Raw genomic sequence first — 18,336 nt, forward strand, 5'->3', positions numbered from 1 at the left:
ATGAATTAAAATTGCTGAAAAAGTCACATATTACGAAGGATCAGTGCACTTAGTTCCAATGTTTGTAACCTTTACACTTCAAGTGCGTTAATCTAGTACTCAGCTCAATGAGAATTGACGCAGATTGATGTCAACGGAATCAGAACTTGTTACTATTTAAGGTTTTATCTAATAGGTCAAACCGGTAAAAGTTATATCTTTCTACTAGAGTATTTTGGTTTATTAGTATAAAAACTATCACTATTGTCATCTTTACTCTAAAGACATATTCATTGTCCTACAAAAACAATCAACATGATCTACACAGTACTCTTATGCTGCATGGTCGGTCAGGTAAGGCCTTTGTAAATATTCTATACTCAACTTTTATCTTATATATCTCCCAATTGATACGATATTCCCGTGCTTGCATTTCCTATCATGATTTTCTTGATAGAGGTTTGCTGCTCACAAGGAAGCTATTAAAGCAAGAGTTCCAAATGGTGAAGTTGAAATCATCCCTTCGTAAATTTTACGGACGCCATCACGAGTTGGTTGACCGTTATGGAATAACCGTTTCACAAATGATATCGGATATGTTCCTTACGTCGTAACTACAATCCCCTTCCCTTTCATGAATATGACCTACCGAATTAGACTATTTACCGGATTTGTAATCACATAAACAACACGACGGGTGCCACATGTAGAGCAGGATCTGCTTACCCTTCCGGAGCACCTGAGATCACCCCTAGTTTTTGGTGGGGTTCGTGTTGTTTATTCTTTAGTTTTCTATGTTGTGTCGTGTTTACTATTGTTTTTCTGTTTGTCTTTTTCATTTTTGGCCATGGCGTTGTCAGTTTGTTTTAGATTTATGAGTTTGACTGTCCCTTTGGTATCTTTCGTCCCTCTTTTATCAACATAGCAATTAGGCCTAGACATTTGGTATGATGGCACATTGGACAACTATCTAGTAATCAAGAGGAAGTGGTAGTAGGCTAAACATGTTAAATAGCATTTTACCCCCTTTATTACATGTGTTGTATAGTTGTCGTATGTTGTTCTTTATATGGTAAAATTAAGTAGTCAAAGAGATTTGCAAGATTTCTAAAATTAATACATAGTACAAGGACATATATCTACGTAACTTGTGTTTGTTTATTCTCATGATGAACATTAGATATAAGACAATCAAATGAAGTTCCAACTTGGACCTCGGTGACCAAATGGTCTAAGTTGTACTACTGTTATCACCACTAGCCAGTCAACACTGAGGTTTTGAGATCGAAACCCGTCCGTGCAGGTGCACTCGACGACTACAATCGTAATTGCCAATTGTTAAGTTTCCTATCAAAAGTTGGTAGTTTTCTCCGGGCACTCCTGCGTCCTCAACGAAAAAGCCCAAAAGTGGCGCTTAAAAACGTTAAAAACACAAACATTCAATCAATTATTCACAACTGAATTTAAAAAAAAGGTGTGTTGTATAGCTTGTCAAGTATTTTACACATTTCAGGCTTTTATTAGAGCGGAAATCTAGAAAAGCATATCGAACACACCAATTTGTAAAAGTGTTGAATTCAACCCTTCAAAAAAATATTCAAGCATATATGTATTAGAAGTATTTGACAATAATGTAAAAGAGAGACGAAAGATACCAGAGGGACAGTCAAACTCATGTATCGGAAATAAACTGACAACGTCATGGCTAAAAATTAAAAAGACAAACAATAGTATACATGACACACCATAAAAAACTAGATAATAAGATACGAAACAGTTTTAAGGCATACATATATCATGATATATATGGACCGTAAAAAAAGTCGAAAATGAACCTTAAAATATTCGAGTACGTGTTGTTTCTTACTTCCAAATACCAATAAAAACTATTTTTATGTAGACACTATCTGAAGCTTTAAAACTTGACTTAACAAGAATGAAGCATTGGTACGTTTCCTCAAAAAGAAAAGACATTATTTGAGCAATCGAAAATCACCAATAAAGAACGGGAAAATAGAACGCAGTTCACACAATGATCTATTGATAAACGACGAAAACACAACTCTTGATAACAGTAAAACAATCCTCCTCACTAAAAACCACAGATAAAACATTATAACAATTATTATTTAAAATGCACGAATTGTAACAATTTAACAATATTTCATGCAGAGATAGAGATAGCTCATTTGATTCGCTGCAGTAATTCAAAGCTAGGAATTTGTAGCGGAAGAAAATTTGGTTACTAGATTATATATATTTAACATGTCTTTCAGTATTTTGCTGCAACAACCATGAACCCTACCACAAAACATCACGCACACCACCATACTGGTACTCATCCAACGCATGCGCATCGTACTCACCCAACAGTGGAACATCCCGTATCTGATTCGTTTGTATTCAGATATGATCCAAATATGGTAGGTACACCCAAGGAAAACCCATTAGTATGGCGTTTATTATCACTGGACTAGTATATATTTGTTTAGGGGCCAGCTGAAGAACGCCTCCGGGTGCGGGAATTTCTCGCTACATTGAAGACCTGTTGGTGACCCTCTGCTGTTGTTTTTTATTTGGGCGGGTTGTTGTCTCTTTGACACATTCCCCATTTCCATTCTCAATTTTACCAGTTATTTATTAATTCTATTCCATTAAAATGAATTCAGATATGATGTTATATAGAACTGAAGTTTTCTTTATGTAAGATATTGATGCAGTGTTCGGGATAAAAAAAAGGGGAGAACAATAACGGGTTAGCACAGTATAGAAACTTAAAGTAGTGTTAATGGAACATTCCAAAATCCAATTTTAAGGGTTAATGGAAAATTCTCAAATCCAAGCCTTTTTAATTACTAATGTTCGCTCCTCTTGTATTTGAATTTTTGCCAGATATCGGAATCCTCTGGTTTTATCTCTAATAGTGCCTTGAACGTTTTTGCCAAATTGCCTTTACTTTTAGCAATGTTTAGTACATATATATATATAGTTTTTCGTTGAAAATCTTATAAAATCCTTGTTAATTTTTTATCGTTTTTTTTTTTAGAAAAAAAAAGGTGGCAATGTTAAATATATAAAAGTCTAGAGAGAATTATGTCCGGCCAAGATTTTAATGGCTTATATCTCTAAAACAAGCACACGGACTCTAAAAATTTGTATCTGCCTTTATTAGCTTCTTTATTTATATACTGTTAGTTGTTAACTGCCTTTTAAATAAACTAATCATAGATACCAGGACTAATTTTTGTATATACGCAAGACGAGCGATTCGTCTACAAAAGACTCATCAGTGACGCACAAATCCCCAAAAGTTAAAAAGACCAAATAAAGTACGAAGTTAAAGAGCAATGAGGACCAAAATTCGTACAAGTTTGGCAAAATCCAGCTAAGGTAGTCTATGCCTGAGGTAGAAAAGCCTTAGTATTTCAAAAATTCTAAATTTTGTAAACAGTTAATTTATAAATATAACCATATCAATGATAACTCATGTCAACGCTTGTTATTTTGAAACAGAGAAGCAAACATTCTTTAAAAATAACGTTACTTATAAATATCTGATTATACTTCGGTTACTTCTAATTTAAAGATTCTACAGAATCCTATGGTTTTGGTAGATTTAAAAACACTTTAAATCTTGACGGCTTAAGTAATATATACAATAATAGAATTGAATCCATGCTTATTTTTATTTTCTAATATTTTTCCCTCGAGAACCACCAATGCATTATCGAAACGTGCATCTGGTTCAGACGAATAGGCACCGTTTATCATTGTACGTTATAACATTTCACTTGCAACTTATGTTACAAGACATATTCACTTTATGATTTTATTTCTTTAAATATGCATCAATTGTATTGTATTTGAATATACGTTCATTATAATGGTTTTGTAGCTCAATACACCAATTAAAAAGTATAACACGTGTAAAATGAACCTTAATTTGAATTCAATACAATAGTTGGGACATAATACACGAGTCTTCTAATTAAAATCTATATTTTATTTTTAGCACTTGATGCTTGCATCTCAACGCCATAAATGTTTCATCTACACAATGAATGGGCAGGAATCTACAGAAGTACACACTCCACACGGTCTTCGTGAACTTGAGGTATGTCATTCGTAAAAACAAAAACCATCTTGAGGTGTCAGAAGCAACTTACCATTTGGAAGGAAAATATTTGCTAACTGTTTAAGTTATTTAACATTAGAATAAAATATAAAACAAAAGATGTGGTATGATTGCCAATGAGACAACTCTCCACAAGAGACCAAAATGACAAAGAAAAAAAACTATAGATCACCATACGACCTTCAACAATAAGCAAAGTCTATACCGTATAGTCAATATCATGCAAAAAGTAAAATCACAAAAAAACTGAACTCCGAGAAAATTCCCAGAGATAAGTCCCTAATATATGGCAAAATCTATAGCGCAAGCACATTAAATGTATGGATAACAACTGTCCTATTCCTGACATGGTACAGCCCTTATTTATGAGGAAAATGGTGGATTGAACCTGGTTTTATAGCTAGCTACATTGTAAAACTCTCACTTGTACTGATAAAAACAGAAATTTCTGCAATAGTTTCTATATACAGATCTAGGACCTTGTAACAATGTGAGCTTTTGTTTACCCTTCAAGAAAAATTCGACCAATAACATCATGATTATGTTTTATAATGTGCTAGTAACTGATAACATAATAGTGATTATGTTAATTTCAATGTTTTTTTAGGGAAAACACAAAGGGTGTGATCCATAGGTTTTATATTGAAATAAGAAAGTCCTTTTACAAAGAAGTCATTTTACAGACGTTAAAAACAAATCTATCGTTGGACATTCAGACACCCAAATTGTCTAGTCCCTGACAGTAATTAATCTAGTTGTCAAATCATTATCTCCCTTGAAAAAGCGAAACAACTTTATCTTTTCAATGTGCCATTTACACAATGATGCTGTTGATTATAAATTATTGATTTCAAATTTTCTTTCACAAAAAAGTGTAAAATGTGTCTGTTTAAAGAAAAAGGTTTATTTTCACATAATGCGACAAAATATAATAAAAACTAACTAATAAATGTTTACTTCATAATTATTTGAATAAAGACGAGCCTTGAAGGTAAAAAGATCTTATCACGGGCATCCCGCGAACACCCGAAAAATATATAGTTTTGGAAGTCGAACATCTTTTTTTGTTAAATTGTTGTTTTATACATACGTAGGAATGTACATATATATCAATAGACAATATAACACTGATTCATCAAATCATCTGAAGTGATAGTTACCCTGAATACTTTATTTTTATTTCAGAAATCGATCATCACTATCATAGATGATACATCAAGAACATTTAGTACCATGTCACGTGATGCCATAATGGCCGCCAGTAAAACATTTGCACATCAATGCAACAAAAATGGAACAACAACATTTAAATTGAATTAAAATATAATGAATTCATCTAAAATTAGTGTTCTATATATTGACCTGCATCTTTAGCCTACACATTAAGCTAAGGTTAATCACCAAAGAGTTAGCAAAATTAAATGTTAATAACTTGTGTGCTGCTTTTACATAAACCAATTTGTTCACGTTTAATTATATTGCTTCTTTAGACGAATATTTAAAGTAATCATGACTAAAGTTTATCAACAACTTCGAATGGTAATTCCTCTTGAATTTAAATTGGCATATTTTGAGCCACTTGAACTTACGATACTATCAAATAATAACAAGGAACTAAGTAAATTTGATTGTATCTTAATATTTCATTCAAATTGCTTGATAAATGAATTAGGTATTGACATTTCTCTTGAAAACTCTACATATACCCCACATACACTCTCAGCATACACTTACTTAAGAACAAAAATCCTAATCATAGGTATTTTCTATGTGACTTTGGAATTTCAACCAAAGATAAAGAATTGGATCTACCGTCACTATATTTTCTACTTAAGCTACACAAGTGATCTTTCAAACATTGGTATATTAATGGGTCTTGCAAGTGCTCCATGAAACCTATCTCTGAATTATAAACATCAATTTTATCAGCAATCAAAGCCATGCTTCAACGTTATTGTGAAACTGTCTATTCTAGAGGTGGCGTGGATCGGATGTGGATATTTAAAAAATTCAAAGATCTTTTCGAGTACATACATATAACTGAAAACTATAAAATAGTTAACGCTTCTCTAGTTTCAAATTATGTGTGCACGAGTACGTACACATATAGCTATTCTACACACATAAGGTATGTACATGTAAATCGATACGTAATACAAATATTAAATGGATGATAGAGTTTTAAGTTTCTAAATTAAGACTACACATCGAGGTGAGTTAAATAGTTTTGATTTAATAAAACCTTATGCACTAGAGATTTAAAAAAAAAAACACATATTAAGCTTCCTCTCTCTCTTTTCAACATGTTCACGTCAAATTTTGACAACATCAATCATCTCAGATCCAGAAACCAGGACACACAATAATATTTTAACATAAAACCAAAAAGTTTCCTGAAATAAGCAGCACTGTACCAATTTCACCTGAATATGCAGTACACATTTCATAACTCATACGATATTAAAGAGCTCGCAGCTGTTATTCAGTTTTTATAAAATGTCATCGTGGTTTGAGCGTTAAAGTAATGTGCCAGTGCTTTGTGAAAGAACTACTCATCCTTTTTTCTCAAAATGTTCATCGGATAGAACTAAGACATAGTAGATAATGAGTACACGGTGTGGGATGTTTTTCGCTGTCTTGAATACCCATTGTTGGCCTTCAGCTATGTTCAGCTCTTTGGTCGGGTTTTGTCTCTTTGACACATTTCCTATTTCTCAATTGTATAGTAGTTACATATTTTTTTATCTTTTGTGTTTCTTGTCATGTCATTATGTTATTTCCATGTAGAGGCGTCAATGGTTTTATTCTGTTCACATGAAATGCTAGGGTCATTTTAAAATTCAATTAGCTGAAAATATGCACTTTTAAGTTTTAACATTTCTATATATAGGGTGCTATCATAAGTATTCAACAATTCAAACACTGATAGTTGTTTTATAATTTAGATTCAAATGATCACTATATGTTTTAATAGTATGATAAAAATAAAAATTCTTTACAATAATGTTCTTTCAGACATTATTGTAAGGAGTTTAAATTGTAGCTTCAAGCAAAGGAGTAGTTAAATATTTGTTGTTTTTTTTTATATGAAAAAAGATGCCAAATATTTTGTTCGATATTAAAAGTTCCTGAAAAGCTATTTAATGTTTCTTGAAACAGCTTGTAGTAAATACTATTAATTATACATTATGTTCATGCAATAAATTTGTTTTGTTAGGAAAAATATTGGTCTATGTTTTTGGGGTGTAAAAGCAGTCATTTCCAGAAACCACGCTCTTCACACCCTGTGGTCAAAATATCCATTGTCATTCCTTATTTTTTAGAAGGAAAAAACTATAAAGTAAAACAATAGAATTGAGATATAAGCTCAGATCACCCCTGATAAGGAGGACCTTGAATGTATTAAGTATTCACTATAAATACTATTTTCATCGAGCGTGCGTCTATCCGGATTTACAGACTATGTACGAAACGTGTGCAGATCATGTTGCGTCGTGTACATTTGTGTTATCTTGGCCAATCAAGTTTAAAATGACGTAATTAAACAAATAGTTTGAGTTCATCCAAAAGAAAAAATCAATGTACATCATAAAATGTAAAAGCTTATTATCTTTATTCAGATTTAAGCTGTATACTATATGCAGCTCGATGACGCTTCATTCAAAGCTTTTACTTTTTATCACAATTCAAAGACAGTTTCATGCTTCAATGCAAGTCGTCCTCATTTATTCGATTATGTCTTACACGATCACTTAATTAACTGTATACTTTTATGATACGATTTTATAAATTCATCTATATTTAAGGTGTTTCCCTTTATGCTGACAAACCATAAACAGTATCATTTTGTTACCTTATTGCTTTTTTGAATCTAGCCTTTACAAAACAAATGTTATAAAAAATGCAAGCAAACTACGATGACATTTTATATTGTCCGACTTAAAGGATCGAAAGTTTTCAAAGTAAACAATGTACATCATTTTTATACACGAACAAAAAGACAAAAAAACCTATGCAAAATCAGATATATGTGGAAAAATATTGTTGATTCAACATTGCAGATGGCATATTTGCATTGTTTATAAGGATATGTGTAATCCTATCGTAATGGCTGTCGTCATGAACAGACAATATGGCCGCTAAGCAAATTAGAGAAGTACCCCTTAGTTTGCAATATAGAGCAAGGACTTTGTCAACGAACAGGTCCTCCTTTTCTAGTAGATTCATCAGAAAGTATCACGAAATAGTAGATATCTATTTAAAATAGAACAATATAGTCTTGAGTCATAGATTTTATGAGCTGAAGATATACATCTTTGTATTTACAACATTTTTTTTCGTGCTTTCATGTTACTTTGGTAGCGTGACTTTTTACTTGACTGGGCATCTATACTTTCCACTATCGAGTTTTTAACTTCATGGATTCTTGGTACAGTTGAGTTTTGAAGTTGTGATTCGGACAAACGAGGTTTTTTCATTGTAGTTTTTCGTTTTTCGTTTTATTCATTCTTGTATATAAGTAGCGATTTTTGTCCAGTGTTCGTTTTTTTTTTTAACAAAGACCTAACTTCAAAACTTTAGTCTTTGAACATATATCTACCAAAATATTTGCACTTTGATAAATGTTTTTTTTGTTTTTATTGTAGTATAAACATGGCTACAAACATTCCTTTATGTGGGCCATGTGAAAGAGAAAATGAAAATCACCAAGCTTTGTCATGGTGCAGTACATGTGGAAAGGGGTTGTTCAAAAACTGTTAAAAAGAGCATAAGAAAAAACAGGCGAGCTCAAAACACACGGTGGTATTGCTAAAATGTATGAGGAGATTGAGTGAAACAATGATTGCACAGTGGAACCGTTGCGAGAAGCATTTTGAAAAAGAAAAACATAACTCTATATTGCTGTAATCATGATCAATTGCGCTGTACTCGTTGTATCCCAGGCTCCCATCGCAGGTGTGATGATGTGTTATGCATAGAGCATGCATCAAAACGCTACAGACAAGGGTATGCCTTATTAGATTTGCAAAAGCAAATAGAAAATCGGAAGCATATCTATGATTCTATTTTGAAAATAAAAGAATGACAACATCATTGCCCTTGAAAATGAATCAGTTCTCATTGAACAACATATCCCAGGAAGTAATCTAACTGCCTATTTGGAGAAAAACCCCAAAAAAAACTAGGGAGGATTTTTCAACTAAAAGGGATATGCTTACTCAAAAGATTGCAGAAGAGCGTAGTGAAATAACGAAGCGAGTGACCCGTTTAAATGGTTTATTACGTATTTACACACACTTATCAAAGATGAAGCAGATCAGCAGCTATTCGTCGCTGTTAAAACGTTTGACACTACTCTACATAAGCTAGAACAAGAAATGCAAACAGACCAGTTTACTAAGTTGCATTCAATTTTTTCAAGAACGACGATCTTCTGATATCTCAAAAACGCTTGCAACACTGCAAATCATTGAACATAATATGGATGACATACCAGAACATACTAAGCTTAATCATGGCCAAGCGTTATTGGTTTGATCTGGGAACCTTAAGCTTACAAAAATATTGACGGAAATGCCACAAGTGTGGAAAATTTGGTGTTTTCCTTCCATTAAAAAAGTTGCATTATCTGATACGCTAGGCAATTGTATTTACATTTACGACTGCAAAAGTGACATGCTTGACACAATGATACAATGCGAAAGATTTTAACCGTATTACATAACTACATTTGATACCAATCATGCTCTTGTTTCTGCAATGAAGGATGGTCAGCTTTTAAAAATCAACATTTTAGATTTATCCATCATGGAAGATATCAAAATCTGTTCAAATACCCAGTTCCCGATGCTATGTGTCGGAAATTATTTTCTTGTTTGTGATGACCATTTTAATATCATAGTATCAAAGCATGATCGGATTATTAGGAAAATACATATGAATGCTGTAATAGGTTATTTGTGTCCTTATGGAGATGATAAATTTATTTATACTTCATATTACCACAATATTATTGAATGTATTACTCTCGAAGGTCATTCAGTATTCTAAGTTACTTCATCAGATTTAAACAATCACTTTTAAGAAGAATACAGTTATGGACCAATGGGTGTTTGTATTGATAAGTATAACTACATTTTCGTTGTATTGCTACACACACACACACATCCTCCAGAGGATTAACTCCAGAGGGAAACATTGACAAGTTTGTACTTGATCTAAAGTTTAATGGATATGGAATAGCATATAATAGTGAAACTCATGTACTTGGTTTGATTAGTAAACAAGATATTATTGAATTTTACACAATCGAATAAAACACAGTTAACAGAAACAGAATATATTGGAAGATAACCTGTCCCGTAGTATTTCTTATAGCAAATGTAACACCTATTCCGTTTAAATTTACTTGAAAATATGCAATTTGAAATCAGACCAAGTATTTGTATGTTTTTCGTTTACCATTCACGAGATAAATGCAATGAGATTTTTAGTGTCTGTAAGTGATTGACTTATTAGACGCTGGCAATTACACCTACTGTAGGCAAAATGTGTACTCTATGTCGGGACTTTGGAAATGAATAATTTCTTGTTTTATGTGCATGTCAGTAAGATTCTTTTGTGAATTATAAAAAGAATTGTTTACCATATACTATATTGATGAACACAATTGATGCAATATTGATGAACAACATTTCAATAAAAAGAGGGACTATTTCCAATTTGTAATTTGAATGATTTATATTTTTTTGGATTACTTTTTAAATTGTACAATAGCAGATATTCTACGAATGAACTATTTCAGTTTTACTATTAGGACATACACATTTTCAAACTAACTACATTTTGTACAACTCGCGTGAAGTTTTTTTTTTCAAACAAGCAGTTATTGTCTAGCAATGGCATTTAAAAATAACTATACGAATACTGAAATATCTGTCTTCAGAGAACGTGTACAACCAAAACCCTATTATATCTGTCCAGAAGGCTAATTTTAGCTATATTTAAGGCAATTAGATGGACTTTAAATCTATATATGCTCATGTCAAGCAAATATAATTTATTGATAGATTGATAATATACACTCAGATATTCAAGTTACAAAATGACTTGTATGTTTATAACCATACTTGATAAGACAACAATTTAATCAACAATTTCATTATGAATATTGTACTTGTACTTTCAAATTTTCAAAAATATTACCTCATCCAAAACATCTAAATATAGGCAAATAGAATATGAATGTTAACATTTAAATATTGTATTTTGTAGTTATTGTCATGTGTGTCTTGGTTACAATCGAATATTTGGATTGAACACCAATACAATGATTAGATTTAATTTATAGTATAATAACCTACAATATTTATGCATGGCGTATGAATTTTACTATATAATCTACAGTTATGAAAAAATGAAGCATTCCTCCAAATCAAAATACATTGTATTGTATAAATATGTTTCATTACTTGATTCTACGTTTCGATACGCTTCGTTACGTATATTCCCGTTTCGCTACGCTTTCAAAACGTAGTAAAACATAGCTCTTGAAAGGTGACAGTGTGACTGGGGCTTAAAATATTTACAAAGGAACCGAATAAGAAAGGTAAATAAACTTTTAACACAGACGTATTAAAAATGTATTACATGTAAAATGTATCGCCTGTTTAAAAAATTTGATAACATAATGTACATTTTTAATTCTAAATAGCAACCCATTTACATATTAACTATGCAAACAACAATATTCCATGGCTGTTGAATGTCGACAGCAAAGATGATTTGTTGGAAAGAATTCAGTTGCATACAAAATTTGATTGATATACATGCCACTAGGGATATCATTCAAACCGACCTTATTTGCTGACTTTTTTTTGCAAAATATGCAATATTTTCAAAGTCAATAGATTATTAGTAGGACCAACTAAGGATTACGAGACTGAATACTTTTAATCTCGCCCGAAATCCAATAAGAAAAATAATTCCCTGTAAGTACCTACATGTAAATGATATTTACGAAATCATTCCAAAAAATAATCGTAGATAAAGACCGGTGTCTTTATTTCTTTATAATTATGACATTTCTTCCGCTCGCCAAATATTTTTTATTCTTAATGTATGAACAGCATTGGCCCAATATTTTCTGTTCTGTAATTCCCATGACCATCATATATTGTATATATGGATAGTGGGTTACTAATGTCGTATTCGACAGATGCGTTCGTTGGAATTTCACAGAACAATGTAACGAATAGATTGATAATGAATGACCTTGCCAAAAGTAAACAAAAACAAACGTTCAGTTGTGTAAAAAATCGTGAGGAAATTTATTTTAATTATGAAACAAACAAAATGACAACCGTAATATATATTTGGAAACACCATAACAATAGCTTAGAAAATAAAAGGTGCATGTTACATGAAATGCTTATACGTCGTTATTAATTAAAAGACCGGACATACAGTTTATTTGACTTACACATTATATCGGTCAAACTTCATTTCATGTCTTAAGGGTTAAAGTCTTATCTGTAAACTGTAACAATATTAAACTGGAATACTCTAGACAAGATACGTATTCGGCTCTATATATACATGCTATCGTGCTATACTTTTCTTGTGTTTCATGTTCTAAGGCATGTCATTGTAATTAATAAATAACAAGTTTGAGGACAATAAAACTGTCTTACAAGTGGGAAGTTTGCTTTTTAGAACATGTTTATCTTTTTCTTCAGATTGCCGGTCAGTATTATGGCAGTTATATTTTACTTGTTTCGTTGATTGATAGCGTTTAATTTTGTCAGTTTTTATGGAACTCTTTTGAATATGCTTTGGAGTTCATTGGAAAAAAAAACATTACGATATTTCACGGTGGTTTAGTGGTCTAAGTAGTCGGACTATGGTGTTGCTATTCTGTTAACACATAGAATTTACGTTCAACTCTAATCGATATTGATTAAAATTGTCAGATGTTCTACCAAAGGTCGCTCGTTCTCTCTTAGTTCTCTGGTTTCCTCCACCACACCACCACGAAATAGCGCAATAGTGCTGAAGGTGGCGTGGCATGAAAAGCTAATCAATGAATCAATAACATGTGGAACTTAATATTATTGAAAAAAACATCTCTCCGCTTACCCCTCCTAATCAGCACATTTTATCACGCGGTTTTAATTGCTTAGTAAATAGTTATCAAAGGTTCCAGGATTATAATTGAGTACGTCAGACGCGCGTTTCGTCTACATAAGACTCATCAGTGATGCTCATATTTATAAAACATTAAAGTGCAGTATGCTTAAGAAAATTCATAACTAGTTATTCTGACGACCGAAATCAGTATGGGAAAAGAGGTGGACGACACCAATGAGACCATAATCTCAAACTCCGAAACAGTGGTGACGTTGCTTCGCTAAACTATCAAAGTCAACGTAGCGTAGTAAAGAGGACGTAACCGCTGTTTCGGAGTTCGCCATAATCTAAACTGATTAGTTCTTCATTAACTTTGTTAGCTTGATCGCCATGGTAAACACAAAATAAAAACCCGAAGAAAAATCGAAAAGTGCACAGAATATTAAACAATTACATAAGGATTGTACAATATAAAAATTTAAACGCTTTGCTCCTTCTATTATCTAACATTGTATAATGCATACACATGCATTAACATTTTATATGGTAAACGATATTTTTCTGAAGGCATTGTTGTCTATATAATAGAATTATTTATGTCTGTCATACAAGTGAGAGTTTGAGCTAATTATACAACAAAGTGTAATCTAACATTTTTGACATAAGGTAATGCCTGCTTAAATTCAGGAATAGGATAGTTTGTTTTCCGTTTGTTAGATGTATTAAAGCTTGTGCTTTTGCCATTTTGTAGAGGATTTTCCGTTTTGAATTTCCCTTGAAGTTTAGTATTTTCATTATTTCACTTTTTACGTTCTGTACTTTTTTACCGCAATGGATCAATTATGATTCATAGATTGATTGTTGCTTTAGTGGCGTCTTTAGGGTGGCAGATATAATACACTAGTAGAGTCAACAAGATTGGACGACAGAAATCTGAACTGCCATTTGAAAACATTTGTAAACTATGTTTGATCGGGGGAGAATTTTTGCCCTTCAAATAATTGTTGCAACAGTTCTCCAGCGTACTGATCGTGCACTAATTCTACAATTTTTTTTGAATTTTACGCCCCTTTTTGGCCGGATGTGACTTACTTGGATCTCATTTGCCAAATAAACGCCCCATTCTAGCAAAAGTTTTACTGTCGGTAGGAAGAAGACCGAGATGACGATATTTGAAAAACCCCATAACATTTTGGAGTTGTGATTTATTACTGTTTTAAATTACCTTTTATTCTAATTTGGAATAAACAGCTTGTTAGTTGTTATAAAGTTTGATGCTGTTTTTATTGTGTATGTTTGATATGTATGTAAATATGTATATTGTGTTAATATATGTTGGTCACAAACTGTCAAGTTTCTACGACAATAAGATATTTGATTTTGATTTATTTGGATTTGAATAAAATTTACAAAATATGTAAGATTATCCTGATAAGAATTGAAAATCACCTAACAGTTCATCTTATTCATTGCTACATCTAAAGGTTTGAAAATAACTTTTTTGTTTGAAATAAATCTTTTTACATTTTGATAGAATTGTTTGAAAAGGTGAAAGCAAAATTCTAATGCATACTTTTTGTTTGTTTTTAAGATAAAGTTTTAGATTGCTGTCTTACAGACGTATACCGTATATAATTTATTTAGATTGGCATAATTGAAAACTATATCGCTACAATCAATAATCTCAAAGTTCTTGATCGAAATGATACTACAACTTGAACTTACCTTTATAAGGCCTCGCCAAATTGATATACAATTTAGCATTACCTGTAAAAGGCCTCACTAATTTGATATAAACAACGGTTGATCTGTTCAGTTCTCACATTTGTCACCAAGTCTTTACGGAGGTATCAGATTTTTAGCAAAATGAACGTAGCAGTAGTTCTGTCTTTGTTATTGGTTCAGGTAAATAAGATATTCATAATTTCCTTGCAAGTATAGTTTTCATTTTATTTTTTTAAGTGGTAACAATCTTATTCCTTCAGGATTTGTTTTTGTTCGATTTAAAAATCCAAGGATTTCCTTATCCCATACAGAGATATGTTAGCCGTGTTTGGCACAACTTTTGGAATTTTGGATCCTCAATACTCTTCAACTTTGTACTTGTTTGGCTTTATAAATATTTTGATATGAGCGTCACTTATGAGTCTAATGTAAATGAAACGCGCGTCTGGCGTACTTAATTATGGTCCTGGTACCTTTGATAACTATTATTATGATTCTTTTAAGTTGTAACAATGTGAATTCTGGAATTATTTTTTGTTCTTATGTTGAAATTTTTAACATAAATTTGGCCGGGTTTTTTTTCGTTAGAATTTTTTTTACATTGTCATTTCGGGGCCTTTTATAGCTGACTTTGTGGAATGGACTTTGCTCATTGTTGAAGTCCGTTCGGTGAGCTATGGTTGTTAATGTCTGTCTCATCTGGTCTCTTGTGGAGAGTTGTCTCATTAGCAATCTACCACATCTTTTATACATTTTCTGTGATTTACAACACGTTTCAAAAGACTTTTGGTGTCAGGTTTTTTTTTGAATTTTCAAATGCGTTTAAATTCTCGTTTTCGTTTCGTTGATCTTAAGTACTTTTACGACGTATTTTACAAAACGTGTTCAATGTGTTTTCTTTGTATCAATTAATCACAATAGAACGAGAGGAAGAACAACATATTTTCCGTGACGCGTATCACGTGACCACTGGTATTATTCATATCTATATTGTAGTACTATGAATGATAATTAATATGTTTATTTTATCTTAATGTTTATATTATCATTTTTATGATGATTGTTAATATTATGATTATTTTATTTTTTTTAAATTATTTTTTAAAATATTATTGATTTTCTTCTTGACAAAATTTGATTCCTACTGTAATAAAAAGTAAAATGACTAAAATACTGAACTGCAAGGAAAATTTAAAACTGAAAGTCCATAATCAAAATGGAAATTCAAAAGCTCAAACACATCAAACGAATGGAAAACAACTGTCACATTCCTGACTCAGTACCGGCATTTTTTTAACAAGCTGATCTGTTGTGCAAAACAATATAAACTAGGCCAAATGTATCGTTATTCGTGGATTTGTTTTAATTTAGTAATATTGATCTAAAATGATTTAATGATTACATGTATTATTTATTTCTGTGATTCCACTAGTCACATTAAAAAGGCCAAACTAAATTCGACAAAGATTATAATTTACTATGATCAATTTTATCTTTTCACAATTCAGACTTTTAATATATTTGTAATAGGAATAAACCGCAATGTTAAATCGGTAAATTTTTCAAATTTATTTCAGGCTTTTGCCATGACAACCAAACACCATGGTCACCATGGGCACCATACAGGACCAACACACGAACCTGTGGAACACGAATCCCTTCAATTCAAATATGATCCTCATTCGGTAATGTTATGACAAGTCACTTCACATTGTTTTGTATGAAATTTTTGTCATGAAATTTTATCATGAAAATCATCATAGGCATTTTCAGATCTAATCCAATAGTTTAAAACCAAACAGTGATAACAGGGCCATTCATTACTTATCAGACAATAAGTATGTATGTTTTCACGTTCTTGAACATCATTTACACAGTCATATGGTGTTAAGAATTAGAGATCTAGTTTAAACCGCCCTTATCAGTTTTTAATCTACATAGTAATTTTGCGTGACAGATAATATTGAAGATGTTTGTCAAGTCATTCGAGTACATGCACGACAATAGCTGAAAATGTAGAATAGATCGATGGAAATATGCACGGCATCTCAAATATTTTTCTGTATATATATTTTGTTCTCACTTGTACATGAAGGGTCAGTTATTCATAAGATATTGTCACTTCATCAAATATATATATGAGAAATTAAACAGTAAAGTTTAGTAAAAAGACATCTCTCTATTTTAGTTTGGTATTTAATATCTTTCGATGTTCTCTTGTTTTGTCGTAATGATACACAAATAAAGCCCTAATTTTTAAATCGCGCATGAGCAGGAAGTAGAACTTTTACCTGATTTTTGTCAGATCCCTGTAAATGAAGCTCGGACACATGTATATACATCAGGTTTAAGTAATTAAAAAACTGATTATTTTCAGATGACACTGATGATGGTTGCTCCTCATATGTGCTACCTGTATACAGTAACCGGATCCCAGTTGACGGAAGTACACACCGCACATGGACTACATACCATGGAGGTATTAATCAATATTAAAACTTTTTTATGTTACACATTTAAACAAATAGGCTGCACCTACGGGTTAAGGCTGAGTCTTTTGTATATTATCTCTTGTTCTCTTACTGCTAAGGCGTTGCGGGCAAGCTTTTATGATATCTATTTATTCACGGCATTCGTTTTGTTTGTTAGTTGTTCTTCAAAACTTGGACTGAATCTCGAAATTCGATACTTTTGCATTCAATGAAACCATTTAAGATATAAATACATCATTTAAAAAGTATACACAATAATATCTGAAGCCTTTAAATCTTATGTGCAAATATCTGAGGGTATATTATTTTTCAAAATCATTTTGCTTTTGGGTTTACCCAGATCATGTGTTTGTTATGTTTGAAATAGTTCAAATATAACGCAAATGTAGTGTGTTTGTGAATGGTAAAAAAACCTTCACCATAATCATACGTACAAAAACCATCTGCTAAGTCGATGTTGAACTATATTTTGGCTTTAAAGGAAGCAGGAAATATCATCTATTAATTCATTTTACGTGAAACCATACATTGATAAGTATAATAATTGGTTATACGTCATGTAGTCAATGAGCCAACGACACAAGAACAAAAAAATACAATTATGTCATGTAAATATCTAAAATCAAATTCAAAGATTTTATTTATCAAGAAACAGCAGATAAATTGATAGCAATAACCATTTAGTTTCTTGCAATATTTGCTTATACCAATATCGCCTTTCTTTCAGATGGAAATGATAAGACTAGTTGATGATACAACAACAACCCACACTACTATCTCACATGATGACCTGATGGCTATGAGCAAGCCCCTATCTCATACATGTCATAACGCGAAATCTGTAATTACTAAACTGAATTAAAGATTTGAAATTAA

The 18,336-nt window shown here is 31.8% G+C and overlaps 1 protein-coding gene and 1 long non-coding RNA gene across 2 annotated transcripts; both read left to right on the top strand.

The window, feature by feature from the left end:
• Nucleotides 1-218: 218 nt before the first annotated feature.
• LOC143049182 (uncharacterized) lies at nucleotides 219-5,456 on the top strand. The gene is made up of 4 exons (XM_076222914.1): nucleotides 219-333; nucleotides 2,256-2,402; nucleotides 3,992-4,093; nucleotides 5,300-5,456. Exons 1-4 carry the CDS (start codon nucleotides 295-297, stop codon nucleotides 5,432-5,434), a joined length of 423 nt encoding a protein of 140 aa, XP_076079029.1. The 5' UTR covers nucleotides 219-294; the 3' UTR covers nucleotides 5,435-5,456.
• A 9,581-nt stretch (nucleotides 5,457-15,037) lies between these two features.
• LOC143047602 (uncharacterized) lies at nucleotides 15,038-18,336 on the top strand. Its single transcript, XR_012969606.1, has 4 exons — nucleotides 15,038-15,148; nucleotides 16,546-16,653; nucleotides 17,346-17,447; nucleotides 18,188-18,336. It is a non-coding gene; the product is annotated as an uncharacterized LOC143047602 (long non-coding RNA).

The sequence above is a fragment of the Mytilus galloprovincialis genome, chromosome 10, assembly GCF_965363235.1.
Source record: "Mytilus galloprovincialis chromosome 10, xbMytGall1.hap1.1, whole genome shotgun sequence".
In the NCBI taxonomy this organism is placed as follows: domain Eukaryota; kingdom Metazoa; phylum Mollusca; class Bivalvia; order Mytilida; family Mytilidae; genus Mytilus; species Mytilus galloprovincialis.

Bases quoted from the DNA above. Each gene is read 5' to 3' on its own strand.
- LOC143049182 (XM_076222914.1), top strand. From the start codon at position 295: ATGATCTACACAGTACTCTTATGCTGCATGGTCGGTCAG. The intron at 2,403-3,991 runs GTAGGTACACCC...TTTTATTTTTAG, and splicing joins TCAGATATGATCCAAATATG to CACTTGATGCTTGCATCTCA. The intron at 4,094-5,299 runs GTATGTCATTCG...TTTTTATTTCAG, and splicing joins ACGGTCTTCGTGAACTTGAG to AAATCGATCATCACTATCAT.